General features: G+C 36.4%; 1 protein-coding gene across 1 annotated transcript; it reads left to right on the top strand.

The window, feature by feature from the left end:
- Nucleotides 1-1,618: 1,618 nt before the first annotated feature.
- Nucleotides 1,619-14,160, top strand: ccdc22 (coiled-coil domain containing 22). Its single transcript, XM_060881105.1, has 16 exons — nt 1,619-2,026; nt 2,394-2,571; nt 3,483-3,615; nt 5,405-5,511; nt 5,694-5,778; nt 6,114-6,283; nt 8,542-8,754; nt 9,698-9,889; nt 10,188-10,307; nt 10,391-10,507; nt 11,178-11,279; nt 11,406-11,513; nt 11,637-11,732; nt 11,815-11,874; nt 12,051-12,125; nt 12,893-14,160. The coding sequence occupies exons 1-16, from the start codon at nt 1,977-1,979 to the stop codon at nt 13,004-13,006; spliced, it is 1,920 nt and encodes a 639-aa protein (XP_060737088.1). The 5' UTR covers nt 1,619-1,976; the 3' UTR covers nt 13,007-14,160.
- The last annotated feature ends 1,478 nt before the right edge of the window (nt 14,161-15,638 follow it).

Below are 15,638 nucleotides of genomic sequence, written 5' to 3'. Positions count from 1 at the left end.
GCACAATGTTCCTTATTATCAACAGATTCAATAAGATCATTTAAAACCTTTAAGGCTGCCGTAGTTGTGCTATGTTGTTTTCTAAAACCAGATTGAAAATAAGACATGATATTATTAAATTCCGTACTCTGTCTGTACTCATTTCATTTTATTTAGTTTATTACTTAAAGTTGCGACTGTGATTCAGTATTTAATATATACATGTAAACTCATACAAATACTCTGTTTTTACATAAAAATGACTTTAGGTGTGGAATTATGGTTTCCTTCCTGTTGATAAAGCACCTTATCTTAAGTCCTGACCAAACAAGATGCAAAACAAAAACAATGAATTCATGTCAGAATTATTCATTTGTGCCACAAATTATATATCATACAAAAATACAAATAAAAGTGTTTAACTACAAATGTCCTATGTCTAAATTTAAAGCAGTCTGGCAATGTTAAACTTCCCATGACGTGTTAAAACATTGTGCTAAAACGAAGCTAATCTCCGCATAGAATCTTAGTTGCCGTTTGTTTTTCCTCTCCTGTGCAACTAAATGACTTTGCCACATGTTGGAAATCTGAGGTAATTCAGTAATTTCAGTACACTTGGGCTTTAAACATTAACAATCTTATGTGTGTATGTGTGAGTCGAGTAATTGAGAAGTAAATAGAAACTCTGTACTCATGTACAGCTTTTTGAGTATTTCCCCTATTCAATATTCATTTTGGCATCAATCCTGGTGTTACTCATTACGTCAGCATTGCATGGCAGTAAGCCATGATTTTTTTCAGTGTGGTTCAGTTTTATTGAAACCAGAAGTTTCAACTGGTTTCAGATGTGTGACCTGTAGAGATGTGTGACCTGTAGAGCTAATACACTGTCACATGGAATGTGAAATAAAATATAGCCTACGATGTAAATTATTGTAAAAAGTAAGCGGTACTGTTTCTGCTAGTTTGTTTAAAAAAATTAAATTATTTGTATTAATAATAATAATAATAATAATAATAATAATAATAATAATAATAATAATATGAAGTATAGTTTCACATTTGTTTTAGATGTTACAAACATATTTTCAGTTTGTTTATACATCAAGCAAAGACATGTTTTCAGATACATTTAAACAGAAAAGTGTGTTTTTGCTTAATTTAAGATTAAATTCTTTACAAAAATGCCTGGTTTTATAGTATGAAGGAATAAATATAAAGAAATCTAACAGATAATTTAGATAACAAAGGGCAGCTTTACTTTATTTCACTAATATAATTGCTCGCTGTAGTGTGTGTGCCCTGTGATGGGTTGGCACTCCGTCCAGGGTGTATCCTGCCTTGATGCCCGATGACGCCTGAGATAGGCACAGGCTCCCCGTGACCCGAGGTAGTTCGGATAAGCGGTAGAACATGAGTGAATGAATTGCTCGCTGTAGCTAATTTGCTATATTTCTAATTCCATTTCTCCTATAAAAAAAATGGGAAAAAACTGCTGTCTGGTCCTTAAGCGTCATTTTAGTCATGGCATTTGAACACCCGAGCCTTGTGGGAAAGCGTGTTTTGATACCGTGTGTGTATAAATAAAGGCTAAATTATTGCTGGCGCGACAAAACTACATATCCCATAATGCACTGCGGCGGGCACTCCTTTCATGTGACTTCCTTTTCACTTTTTATCGGGGAAAAATACACTGAACGCAAAAAAGCTTTTATTTTGTCCTGTTTCTTTTTCTTCGGGAGTATTACGAAGAGAACTAAACATCGCAGGACTTAATATTTTACAATTTAATGATGGGAATTCGGGTGGTTGTTGGCTGCTAGTGTGTTTTATTTACCTTAGTTAGCAGCCGTGCTACTACCGTACAGTGAGGCGATGCTAATGTCTGTTAGCTGTGCGCGAGGACACACAGCCTTATGATAGTCCTTTGGTTTAACGTGGTGGGGGCTCTGGTACTGTTAGAAGATTTTTCAGCCTGATTCTAATATCTTTCAGTAATGGAAGAAGTTGACAGGATTTTAATCCATTCACTAAGACAGGCTGGCATGTAAGTTTTGAAGGCTTATTTTCCAACCTACACTCAGGTCTCTGATCTGCAGCTACAGACCATTTAAAATCAGACCCATTAAATCTGTTACTGATTCTAGACATTAGTTCTGAAGTTCTGCAGGTTCAGTGTGAGATAAGAACGTGCTGTTTCTAACTTTCTTATAGTTGTATCTCTTGTTACAAGTAGAAAGCATGATTTTTTCCTTCTTTGGTGGTAATTGTGTAAAGTGATTGTGTAATGTAAGAACTGACAGTCTGCTTTTATGGCTGTGTGCACAACTTCTCATCCTCTTCTACTTTGCACTCTGTATCTCTGTATTTCTAAATTACTTTGTGTTCTGTAAAACCCTGTCTCTGTCCTGCAGTGATATAGATGAAGATGTGCAGAGTGTTAAGCAGTTCTCCAGTGAGCTCATAGTGCAGGCGGTGGTGAGATGTTTACGCGTGATTGACCCTGCCATGGGCAATGGACTCTCTCCCATGTTGCCACCTGGCATGTCTGCTCGCTTCAGGGTGGGCATGAGCCTGGCCCAAGCCTGCCAGGTGAGAGAGAAGAACTTTTTTTATCCAGAACTAGATTTCAGCTTGAGCCACATGATACGGGGAAAACTATTATATTGCGTTTCCTTTGCTTTGGTGTCAAACAAACACACTAGACTAGTGCATCTGAGACTTAACAGGACATGTCTTCCATGTATAATGGTTGACCTGGGACAAATGCTTTATTTTTGATTAACAATACTGCCAAATATTTGTAGACACCTCAGAATCACAAATGCACTGGATATTTCCCAAACTATTGCCACAATGTTGGAAGCACACAATTTTATAGGATGTTTTTGAATGCTGTATTATTACAGTTTCCCTTCAGGAACTAAGAGGCCTGAACCTATTTCAGCATAACAATGCCCCTATGCACAAAGCAATGTCTATGAAGACTTGGCTTACCAAGGTTAGAGTAAAAGAACCTGAGTGACCTGTACAGAGCCCCAAACGCAACCTCACTGAACTTTGCCTGACATTGCCTGATCCCAGCAATGTCTAATTGAACAGGTCTCTTCACCCACAATCCAAAATCTAGTGGAAAGCATTTCCAGAAGAGTGGCGGTTATTGCAACAGCAAAGGTGGGACTAAAATGGGATGTTCAAAAAGCACAAATGTGAGGATCAGGTCCACAGAAGTTCGGTCAACTAGTGGATCACTAGACTGTTTTATTCCTCAGGAAAATGAGGGTTGCTGTCTGCAAATCACTTCAAAAAATTAAAGGAGGGTGCATTTCCACGTCACAGATTTACCCTTTTTCTTTTTTCTTTTTGTAGGTCCTGGAAGAGATTTTTCAGCTGAAATTAATAAACCGCATCTACTCAAATCATTTGTTAGCTTTTTGTTGCTTAAATCTCATTGAAAAGCACCAAATTAATAGATGGCATGTCTGCTCTGCGTCTATTTATAGGACTTGGGCTATAAGGGTGAGATTGGCTACCAGACGTTTCTATACAGTAATGAGCCAGAGATCCGCTCTTTACTTATGTTCCTGGTGGAAAAGCTGCCTCGAGAGAGGGCAGAGGTTTCTGACCAACCAGCAGGTAACAAAATAAAACTATCACTGTTTCATTTTGCAGGATGTTCTGAGGCCCAGTGTTGCTGACATAACCAGCTTGGGAATAATGTGTTCAAAGGAATAACAATGAGTGATATTAAAAAGTTGCACAATATTTCAATAATACAATTCAATATACAGTATTGAAGTGGTGCAATTTGTTCTGCTTGCTCCCAACAGTATTGACAGACCTACAGTTAGTATTTCATGACAGTTCTGCTATAGAGATTAACAAGGGTTTTGCTTCTGTCCGACTTTTTCATGGGTTAGGTTTAATCCTAAAATTTTAAAGAAAGGCTCAAACCTTTTGTGTAAATCGTGTGCCCCAACGCATCGGGGGAATCAGGCACTATTCGGTTCAGTTTTTACCAAATAAACTAAGCTTGATTAAGATTAATTGAACTTGAATGATGTTTTTTTTTTTATTTGGCAACTAATTTTGAATTACTGAGCCTCATGATTTTTGTCTGCAAGCAGGAAGAAAAACAGCCGGGCAGGACACACTGAGCTGGTATTAGGCTACAGAGATTTCATACAAGTCACAGTTGGGGTGGAAATCTGTTGAATTATTTTGGGGATGAGTATGAAACCTGGCATGCTGTTTGGTTACACATTGGTGTGTGAGAGGCCAGACAGACATTTGGTCGACGGTGAACTAGACACTTGCTACTGACAATTAAACAGAGCGGTTTCTCAGTATGGGGGTGATTAGTGTCTGTGATCACCTGGGAAAATTTCCATCTTAAAGAATTTTTCTCTTAAAAAAACTTTTCTTTGATTAACATAGATGTAAATAGTCTTCTAGGCACTAAATACAAAGAGCTTTGCTATGCCAATAGGTGATCCATTCATTAACATACTCACATAAGTGAAATGAACAGCATTACCTAAATGTATCAGTTTGGCTTATGCTAACATTTATACACTGCTTTGCAAAAAGACTGATAAATTAGAACCATTGTGTTCTTTTTTTGTTTATGTTTGAGGCCCTTGGTTAGCCCTTGTTCTCATATAATAGCAGTAATGATGGTACAGTTAAGTGCAAATGTTTACCCACGTAGTTTCTGGGCATAACAAAGAACATAAATAGATCTTTCCAGTTTATTTGCAGAAAATGAATCAAGAAAATTATTAAATGTACACCCTGCAACAAGAAAACAATCAAAACATAAAGCAGAGCCAACAGATTTTGTCTCCTGAACCTGACGGCAATATATACGGCAGCAATATATACAGCAGTCAAGAAGAATAGGACACCAAAGTTGAGGACTAAATTTACCAGTTTGTGACCATTTACCACTAAATAAAATTTGATTTCTGTAATTCTGAATTTCTTTTTTTTATAGTTGTGTGTAGATTCCTTAGGCTATGCAGACCTTTGTACTCAACTTTGTGTGTGCTTGTCTGTTGGAAAGCATCCAAAACCAACTCCATTCAAGTAATAAGCTTTGTGTAACTGTGGTTTTGATGCTGTTTTTAGTTTAATAATACTCTATTGTTTGAGTTATGTCAACAATTCAAAGGGAATTCAGACTGGTTTATTTTTTTGCACAAAACCCAAATAGAACAGTTTTGTAAAGCCGTACAATTTATAGCTATAGTATCAAAGCCAGACATCACAGGCACAGTGGTGGGAGTGACCGGATTTTTCCTGATCATTTAATGCATGCTGTGTCTTGATTTTAGTAATACATGCATTCCTGGAATGAATAAATAGAAACATCCAGTTTGTTTTATGCTTTCCTTTGTTTCTTAACGCATTGCTCCTCTCTTAGGGAAGTCTGCCCTCCTGCAGAAAGCCATAGCAGCCCAGATTAAAGCTCAGCTGGCGTTGCCTTGGCTCCCTCCATCCTGCAGACTGCCCATGCACTGCAAAACCCAGGTACCACATGACCACGAAAAGGGGCTGCAGTGATTTACAGTTAAATATAACAGTTAAAATGTTTTATATGTAAGGTAATATTTTTGAAGCCAGTCATTTTAATGTCTTAGCAAATTTGTTGATTGCTATCTGTCCAAGTTGCTTTAGTAATAATAGTAAATAAATGGTCACTTGATCTTCAGAGTCCTGGCCCATGTCACAGTTTTCATGCCCAGCCACTGAGTCTCCCTTACTCACTGAAGGTTCCTGCCAAGAAACAGTCTAAAGGTACATTTTTCTTTGTCATTTGCATTTTTCTGTGCTCATGGTTTTGTAGACTAATTTCTCTGAGAAAGCAGGTGTCATCAACTGGCTGATTGCAGTCTGATGAAGAACAAGCAAAAATATTTCAGTAGACACAACAGACCACAAACCTTTGGCCATATAGCGTGTGTCTTCTGTTCAGAGTCAAAAGTGCTAACATGAAGCAGCATGAGGAAACAAATCAACCATTTTATATTTATAACCAAAACTAATTTATTTATGTAACTGGTGTAACCTGTAACCTTTTAACACATTTAGTATAATACGTGTGTACTAATGCTTATTTAACTTTCTCTCAGAGGTGAAAGAGTATTGGAGGGAGTATTTGCTGCCTGTTACATCTCAGCCTTCTCGAGCTGCCTCAGTGCCTGCCTCTCTGTTGGAGAACCATGTTTCTGAACTCAGCACAGCACAGGAATGGGAGAACGAGTGGAACAGCCAAGGACTTCTCTCCAGACTCACTCCTGAGGTGCACTATAGCGCTAAATCACTATAGACACAGCCGCATAACAGAGCTGCACTCCAAGTCAGTGATGTCATGTTAGTAAAGGAACATTTGCTTATGAACAGAAGTGGACTATATTTAAATCACTGGGTTTTCTGAATATATATTTTTCAGAGTATTCAGTAATACAGTATATCCATATAACAGACTTGTACTTTATCAAAATTTAACTATACTTTTTTTTTAGCTTCTGTAATTTAAACAAAAATATCAAACTAGTGCAGTTATAAATAAAAATAAAAACACTAATCCTAATTTGAAATGTAACTTTAATATTAAGTGACGCATGTGAATAGTTTCAAATTTGTGAAAAGTGTGAGGCAAACTAAGGAAAGTGCCATTACTTCAGATTTATTTTAAGATATTTCATTATACGAATGTGGATATATGTGGATCGTTTACTCAATCATTTTAATGAATTATTTCATTTAGATATTTTCACATTATAATAATTTTTATGTAATGTTTCAGTGCTTAATGTTTTTTTTTTCTTTTTCTTTTTATTTAGAGCAGCCCAAAATAACCATGAACTTTTGTCCATTTCTGAGATTAGTGTTAAGTTTGTTCCTGTTTTGCCTCCCTGTTATAGCTCAGTGGTTAACGCAGAGATTAACATGTTTAGAAGTGGACAGTGCTGTTTCCCTCACATTAATGTGACATTCAGCATTCAGGTCTTCTCAGGTCTGTCTGCTAACCCATGTCTCTGCTGACATTTCACACTTCATGTCGATATTCACCCAGCTTTCAGTCTGCAATCAGACCACTTGTCTGTGCTGTGGCAACTATTCCTGTACCTAAAAAGTCAACAAGTTCTAATTCTAGATGATATTTATGAGATTTTTGTACTTCTTCTCAATGCCATTAGTGTAAAATCAGACTGTGTGAGGGTAGGAAGGAATAAAAATACTGTGCCATTTCACAGTGGTTCTTAGAATGGCTCGACTCATTTAGTTCGACTCATTCTCATCTTGTATGGAAAACACACAGTTAGGGCTGGGTGATAAAACGATAACGATATCTATTGTGATAGACGTGATCGATATCAATAAAAAATGTGTTCGATAAAACATTCGATATTTTTTATTCTTTTTTTTTTGCGGAAAAAGGAAATGTAATTTTTATTACCTTTCTTTTAAGTTCTTGATTGGACACTTTATTCTTCGTCGGAAGAAAACGGCATTCACTAAATTCCAGGGGTTTTGTTACCACGACGTAAAGTGGCCGTGTTTCCGGAGGTCTTGGAAAAACGCCCTCTTTCAAAAAAAGAGCATACTACAAACCACAAAACAGTCATACAGGTTGATTTATTTTAGAAAACAAATAAACAACCAAAAACTAGGGTTAGGGTTAGTTTATCGAATAGGCCATGCCTACCCGATGACGCAATATCTGTTACGCTGTTCTGAAATCCCTGGAAAAGGTACATCCCGGAGGTTGCGAGTTTCACTGCGTTAACAAAGGCACTCGCTCTCTGGTAACCTAGCAACGTAGGGAGAGACATGCTAACAGCCAATCATGTAACAGTATCAGTTTGGTTGTGCCATATCATTGTAACGTGTTTCAGTAAGCGGCGACTAACCGGCGAGGAAATTGTAAATAGGAAAGGAAAAGTCAGCTACTTTTTCATATTTATGCTGGTTTTATATTTCAAACAATGTTACTGTACTGTATCAGGTTTGTTTTTATATTACAGATGTATCTCAGTCTACCTCAGTTTTATTTATGTTTACAAAACACTGCACATATTTTAAAACACTTTATTCACCAGAAGGTGAACAGCTAGTGAACTTCCTAGCACTAAACTTGCACTAAATTCTCAGGTTTCTCTATGTTTATATTTAACACTTCGCACTATTTTATTAAACTTTATTAAGCATGTCTTACATTTTCTTTCATTTTGCACCTTAAATGTTAAGAGATAATTGTTAAGTGTTCATTGTGACTTTAGACTTATGTTTACTTTTTAATTATTTGAGTTTTCCATGGTTGTTGACATTTCTGTCTTAATAACTGAGGGGATTATGATCAAAGGAAGGTTAAGTTTAAAATAAAAATGCTTAAATGTAATATATTTTTCTCCTGGTCCTTATTTTAAATGGGTCATAAAAATATCAATAATTATCGATATCGACCGATATAAAACACTAATATCGTGATACAGTTTTCAGCCATATCGCCCAGCCCTACACACAGTCCATTATTCTTTTTTTTGTTTTCTACAGGACTATCGCTCAAGGAAAAGAATGCGGCTGCAGAAGCGAATAGAGGAGCAGCTGAGGGCGGCTGCCCTGCCTCGGCCTGACACACACAACGCCACACGTTCCACCTCTGACCTTTCTGAGCTGTTAAACTCCTTTGCTGGAGCTACAACAGGAGGCAATGTCTTGACCAAAGGCACACGCTTCACCCACTCTGAAAAATTCACCTTCACACAGGTACATGTCAGCTTGTGCTGTGATCTGACAAAATACTTTCCTAGAGAGTAAATACCCATAGTTTTTTTTTTAGACCTTCATCTGGCCAAAAATGTGTTCCCAAATTACAGAATGCTGTTTTAGGATTGAGATTGGGGCATACACTGTGTAAGTTTGGGGATGAAACTTTACAGCTAGGTGTTGGTGTGTGATTTTAAAAACCAAAACATTAATGTTTGTTTTTCAAAAGAATCAGATATTTGATGTGATTGATATGAAAGCTTACCAACTTCCGGTTAAAATTCATTTTAAAAAATTGTGAACACTAGTCAAAGGATAAGCCACAGTACCTCTACTCTAGATCTGAAGTGTTTTTAAGAAAATGGTTTTCTTCTGCATTGTAGAAATCTATTTGACTAAAATTTCTGTCTTTATGAACTGAGGGCTAACAAGATAACCCCAGGCCCTGTGCTTCATTCTAGCTAGTGTTGTAGCTAATGGCTAATCTGTTAATTTGGGCCCACTTTGTGAGAGGTTGTATTTTACTCTCAACAGAATCAATTATGGGGCAGACATGTGATTAGCTAATGCTTCTAACTGCTAGGCGGCATTGAGTAAAACGGCAGGAATCCAAAATACGCAAATTGATGATCATTAAATGCACAAATGTTGCATATATTGAGGTGAATTCAAAGTTAATTAGAATTGGCACAATTACAGAATGCAAAGATTGATTTTTTTTTTCACAACCGAATTGTACTTAAAACTTTATTAATATGATATGTATAATATGTCCATTTGTGTAATAAATATGATATGTAGAATATGTCCTGTGGCACATAAAAGAGATGTGCATTTTAAGGGACCTCATGAATTATTGCACTAAAGAAATGGTATATCATTTCCTTGCCTTTCGCCCCTAGGAGCTTTTCATAAAATGACATGAGGTGTCTTTATTTTACAGGAACCCGAGAAAGCTGCTCAGCAGATGGCAGCAGCAGCAAGTGCACTTCCCAGCTCCCACCAGTCAGAGGAGGACCTAAAGGCCCAGCAGGAGGCCGAACTCTCTGTACTCCAGCAGCTACTACAGCAACTTTCTGTCCAAATGGAGGAGGTGGGCGGGGACATAAGGCAACTCACAGTGTCCATTCACCAGGTAATGACTGCCGCATGTTCAGAATAATGTCCCAGAGCGGTAAATATGATCCTCAGGTCCTATACCATGTACTTGTTTCACTATGCACTTGTTTTCCATGTCAGAATTTTTTGGTTCTTGCAAATATTTGCAAGCTCGGTATCACTTTAAACCAGATTACAAATAATTAGCTTAATAAAATAAATAATCATCAAAACCCGAGTGAAAGTGGCATGCAAAATGTAATAAAAGATTTCCAAAAAGGTACCATTTGGAAGAGATACCTGAAAATCATGTTTATATGAACTTGTTTTTGTAGGTGTCAGATGAGCTAAAACAGAAAGAGGTACGTAATTTGGAGAAGGAGAACACCATCAGGGTTAAAAAACAGGCCATCAACCTCCTGCCAGATGCTGAGAACAACCTGATTAAGTTACAGGTATGAGAGTCATCCTCATAAACTGTGGTCTTTAAAACTTACATTAGCGAAAATGTCTTGTATTTTCAATGTATGTGTTTCAGAGCCTGGTAGAGGCAAGCTCAAAGCGAGTGGTTCATTTGGCCTCACAGTGGGAGAAGCACAGAGCACCACTTATTGATGAACACCGCCGCCTTAAAGAACTCTGCAGTAATCGAGAGGTGCAGCCAGTTTATATATACCACTCGTTGTTTAATATATTATTATTATTATTATTATGTTATTTAGTTTAAAAAAAAAACATATTACTGAAATTCTTATTACCGTTATTGGTTTAGACTGGTCATTTTTCAAGAAATATGAAATATATGTGCCTATTTTTTTCTCTTATCCATAAGTAAAAAAATAATAATTTAATATATTGTGATTAATAATTTTTTCTTTATTTTACAAATTTAATTTAACGAACACATATTAAATGCACAGGAGAAGCTTTACTGGACAGTGCCAGCTCTATATTTCTGCATGTAGTCATACTACAGCAGCGCATACTTTGACAGAAATGTAGTGAAAACTATAACTGCCACAGATTATATTATTGCAAATGTACTTTCTCATGCCAACACCACAAGCTTTATATCTGAGATTCTTCAGTTCTGATGTGCATCTGTATTTCTCACCCCACAAGGCTGTTCTCTCTATCAGAATATTGCCATGCATGTTTCACTTATTCATCATTACTCACTGATTTTCTCTAGATTGTATTCTATAGATTGTATTCTCTAGATTCTTGAGGTTGTAAAATACTAGGTGTTCAGATTTTCACTGTTCACACACATACATGGATAAGGATCTGTGTGTAACAATTGTTATATTCAAATCTGTTATTAGATGGAGTCCTCCAGAAAGTTATCTGATATCAAAGATCTTCATGATAAAATCCGACAGTCTGCTGAAGAGGCCAAAAAGAAGGAAAGCCTGCATAAGCAGTTGGTAGGAAAGAACATTTTTTTTCTTATACATTAAAGATAAACAACTTATTTTTGTGGACATATTCTGTAATCTGTCTTCCTGTTTTGCCATGTGTTGTACATTCTTTTCCCCATGCTACCGATACAGATCACAGAGTATGAAACATTGCCTAAAGATGTCTCCCGTTCAGCCTACACTATGAGGATCCTGGAAATTGTTGGCAACATTAAAAAACAGAAGGAGGAAATCACGAAGGTCTTTATTTATTCATTATTCAGTCCCTGTTTAATGGTGTTTTAAAGTCTCACTGTGGTTTATCGGTGCATTTCAGTTGCTGGAGTTTGAACTGGGGATAGAAATTTTGCTTGTGCATTGCAGATTTTGTCGGACACTAAAGACCTGCAGAAAGAGATTAACGGGCTTACAGGAAAGCTGGACAGAACGTTTGCTGTAACAGATGAACTGGTTTTTAAGGTAAGTCCTCTGTAACTGAGCAACTGAAACAGTTCAGATTGGGAGATGGTTATTTAATCTGTTTTCTTTTTTTATATCACAGGATGCCAAGAAAGATGAATCTGTTCGTAAATCTTACAAATACCTGGCTGCACTACATGAGGTAAAGGCACACTGAAAAATTTTGAGATGCTTTTCTGCTCTCCCCTGTGGTAAGGAGTGGTTATTTGAGTTACTGTAGCCTTCCTATCAGTTTAAACAGTCTGGCCATTCTCCACTGGTCCTCACATTTTACTCTATTCTGATGTTCTTTTTCTTTCATTAACTTTTGTTCCTCAGAATTGTACCCAGCTTATTCAGACCATTGAGGACACAGGCAGCATCATGAGAGAGATCAGAGACCTGGAGGAACAGGTATGTGAACTTTACCTTTAACTAGTGCATCACATCAATTGTTCAACCACATCTTTAATTCTTCTACACCAGAAAACTTCTGGGTATGATTATGTAGATTAAATATTCTTCACAATATTAGTACCATCACTCCTAATAGTACACAGTCCTCTACACCTGGAATATTTATCTCAAATTTGTTATGGTTCAGATAGCTAAAATTATTTGGTTACAAAAGTCTAGATAACAGCCAACATGACTAAATGGTGACTATAGTCTTTTCTTGATGCCATTAATGGGTGGCTATTGGCAACAAAATGGCTTTATATGCATGGCAATACAAAATGCTTTTGATAATGCAACCGACTCTGAACGATTGAGACAGCTAACCCTAACCTGTATTAGAGAATAAATGAATACTTCTCTTATGTTTCTTTTGAGTAAGCACACATCTTTTCTTTGATTTGCCAGAGAGGGTAAAAATCTATAATATTCTATCCCATCCCATCCACCCCCAATTGGATTGATTATCGGTAATTTACATTGTGTGATTAGCCACTGATCTGGAGTCTTTTTTCCATACACTGATTGATTCTGCTGCAGCGTAATTCAAGTGCTTTTTCTGATTGGCTGAAATTCTTTGCTGAATCTGCAACTGGACTGTTATTTGATTTACTTTAGCTTAGAATTCATTGCTGTCTTTCTACTTAAGATGCGGGTAAAATGATGCATGTGTGTGTAAGAATTGTATTACTAGAATTGTATTACTTCTGTCCTTTTTTCTGTAGATTGAGACTGAAAATGGTAAAAAGACTGTTAGCAACCTGGAGAAGATTCTGGACGACTACAAGGCTATTCGACAAGAAAACTCTGCCCTAGCTGCTAAGATAAGAGAAGGCTAACTCAAACTGGGAAGAGTGTTTACTGGGACTATACAGACAGTATGATCGGCTCTAATGGTAAAGCTAGTGTCACTCCATCTCCAAGCTCATGAGCCATCCGTGATCTTTATAAATTCCAAACCAAACATCTACAAAGCCGCTTTTGGCTGGAGATGTGGACACAATACTCTTTTGTATCAAAATGACAGAAATTTAGTTTGTTGTGAAAATGTTGGCACTATTTGAATGTATTCTGATCATCTGCTCTTCCCCTCGTTTGGCCTTGACTACAGCGGTTCAAGGAGGATCAGTACATACGCTTTGCCTGTAAATACACAATGAAATCTTTTATTGTGTAACCAAAAAATAGTCCATCAACTGTGACCCCGATTTTGATTTTTCTTAGTCAAAATTGCTAACGAGAGCACTGAAATATTTCAGAGATGTGGTTAAAGTTGGGAGGTTATGAGTTAGTTTAAAGAGCTTCCCAGTGGGAAGCATCCTGCATAGTATTTGTGCTATGTATGATCTTGTATAACATCTGTGTAGTGTCTTGCCCATGGCTTTGAGCTGCAGTATGAATTTGCAAACAGTGACATAAAGTCAGTGTGATTTCCTCTGATCTACAGCAGTCATTTAAGTCACGTAGTTGAGTAGCGTATCATTGTCATTAACTGTCGAGTTCAGAACAACACTGATCGTTTCTTACATCTCACATGCTGAGAGAATTAGGACTGACTTTAATTCCAATCAAGTATTATCTCAAAATGTCTTTTGTAGTTAGAGCCAATCTATAATGTGTTTGATTTTAGAGATACCACACACAAAAAAACAATGGTTGCCAATTTCTTTTTAATCAATGTGTCTTATGTGGACTTAGTCAAGTCAAACAAATGAATTGTTACTTGTACTACAGATTTTTTGTATTGTCTGTGGCAGAATAATTGCCTGCAAAAAATGCTAGAAAATATATAATTTGGCCCAATAATGTTCCAGCTAATGTGCAAAAAAATAATTTTTTTCCAAAAAGAAATGGTTTAGAAAATACAGCTTATTTTATACCACTGTGAGATTCTTGTCACTCATTTGATTAAAAAGAATGCAAAAAGTGAAAAAATGTATTTCAAATTTGGTGTACTTTTGCATACTGATCTAATAATACATACATTAATGCATTCTAAGTGTTTTGTATTTCCTCTTGAAAATGTATCATATAAGTTTTTGGTGTCTGAATAAGAAATATTGTTGAGGACAATGTGCATGAAAGCACATTCATCATCTTGGCTACTGATCAGCAAGAATGAGCAAACGATGGATAAGGACACAGAGACAGGAAGCGCTTGCTTAATTCTTATCTGGTTCCTGATATGTTGAGATTGGCGTTTCAAGATAAAAAAAAAAAAAAAAAAAAAGTTTGTTGTAGAAAAATTGACATGTATCCCTTGCAACACTGCAACAATTTTGAGACTGTTTTTTGTGTTACTTCTATTTTTGAGAGACTCTATTTCTTTTCCATTCATTTAATTTTATCAGCACATTTGGACACAGGTTAACTGCAACACTTTCCTTTGTCAAGGCTCGTTCTAAATTAACACAGTTGGTGGGGGCATTTCAAATTAATCACTTGTAAATATATCTACAAAGTAAATTGCGCTTTTATAGAATGTTACGTTTATCTCTGCAGGGTGGCTTTATGTCACAATGCATGCTTATTTAGTGATTTGAGGTATCAGTTGGCAGGGCAATCAGGGTAGCAAAGCTTATTTACATCCATGTAGCTACAACCCTAATTGGAACATAGCTTTGATCATGACAATTTTGAATACGTCTCACATGGTATGTATACATGCACCCGTTTTAATCAACTTGAATAAATTTACATTGATTCTGAATGGACAGATTATATGTACCCTAAACATTGCAAATTGATTCATATATTCATGATTCATATATTTACTCACATATATTCCAAAAAATTCCGGAGCACATGTCATTACTTTCAACACCACTGCAAGGTACTTTTGAATCCAGTTGACAAAACAGTCAGATTCAGACATTTTTTCAAACATTTTTCCCATATTTACCGAATAATTTTTTGAGCCACACCTCCTTTAAACCCTGCTTGAAATGTCATACAGATCAAGCTCAGATTGATTGAGTTGTTTACCTGAAGGTTTTTTAATCCAAATGAGCTATCGGGCCAACTGCTAATGGATTATTTGGTTGCATTTTAATGTACATACTACCTTCTGAGGTCCCGCATCATGACCAGGTTAAATATAAGTGGAAAAAAAACTGAAGCACAAATAGGAAAATATTGCAGAAATAAAAACACAAAATTTAAATACAATATAAATCACTTACTGTCAAAACCATTACTAGCATTATCTAAAAATGAGCTATTTGACTGGTTGAGAAACATATACCCCCTTTGCTATAACATTTCTTAAACTGGAATAACATTGTCACTTATTTAAAAAAAATAACTATAGAACAACCACAATTAATTTGAAAGCACAAGGTTCTGCTGTGCATGGTACCACACACAGTCTGCCATAACCTATCCATTCATCAAACCTAGATGACTGGGAAATAATATACTTGGCCAAAAAAGGCCACCAGGAAAGGCCTTTGAAAGGCCTACAGAATGTAA

This window comes from Tachysurus vachellii, chromosome 11, assembly GCF_030014155.1.
Source record: "Tachysurus vachellii isolate PV-2020 chromosome 11, HZAU_Pvac_v1, whole genome shotgun sequence".
NCBI lineage: Eukaryota > Metazoa > Chordata > Actinopteri > Siluriformes > Bagridae > Tachysurus > Tachysurus vachellii.
The sequence above is the reverse complement of the archived record's forward strand: the minus strand, read 5'-3'. Positions and strand labels throughout refer to the sequence as shown.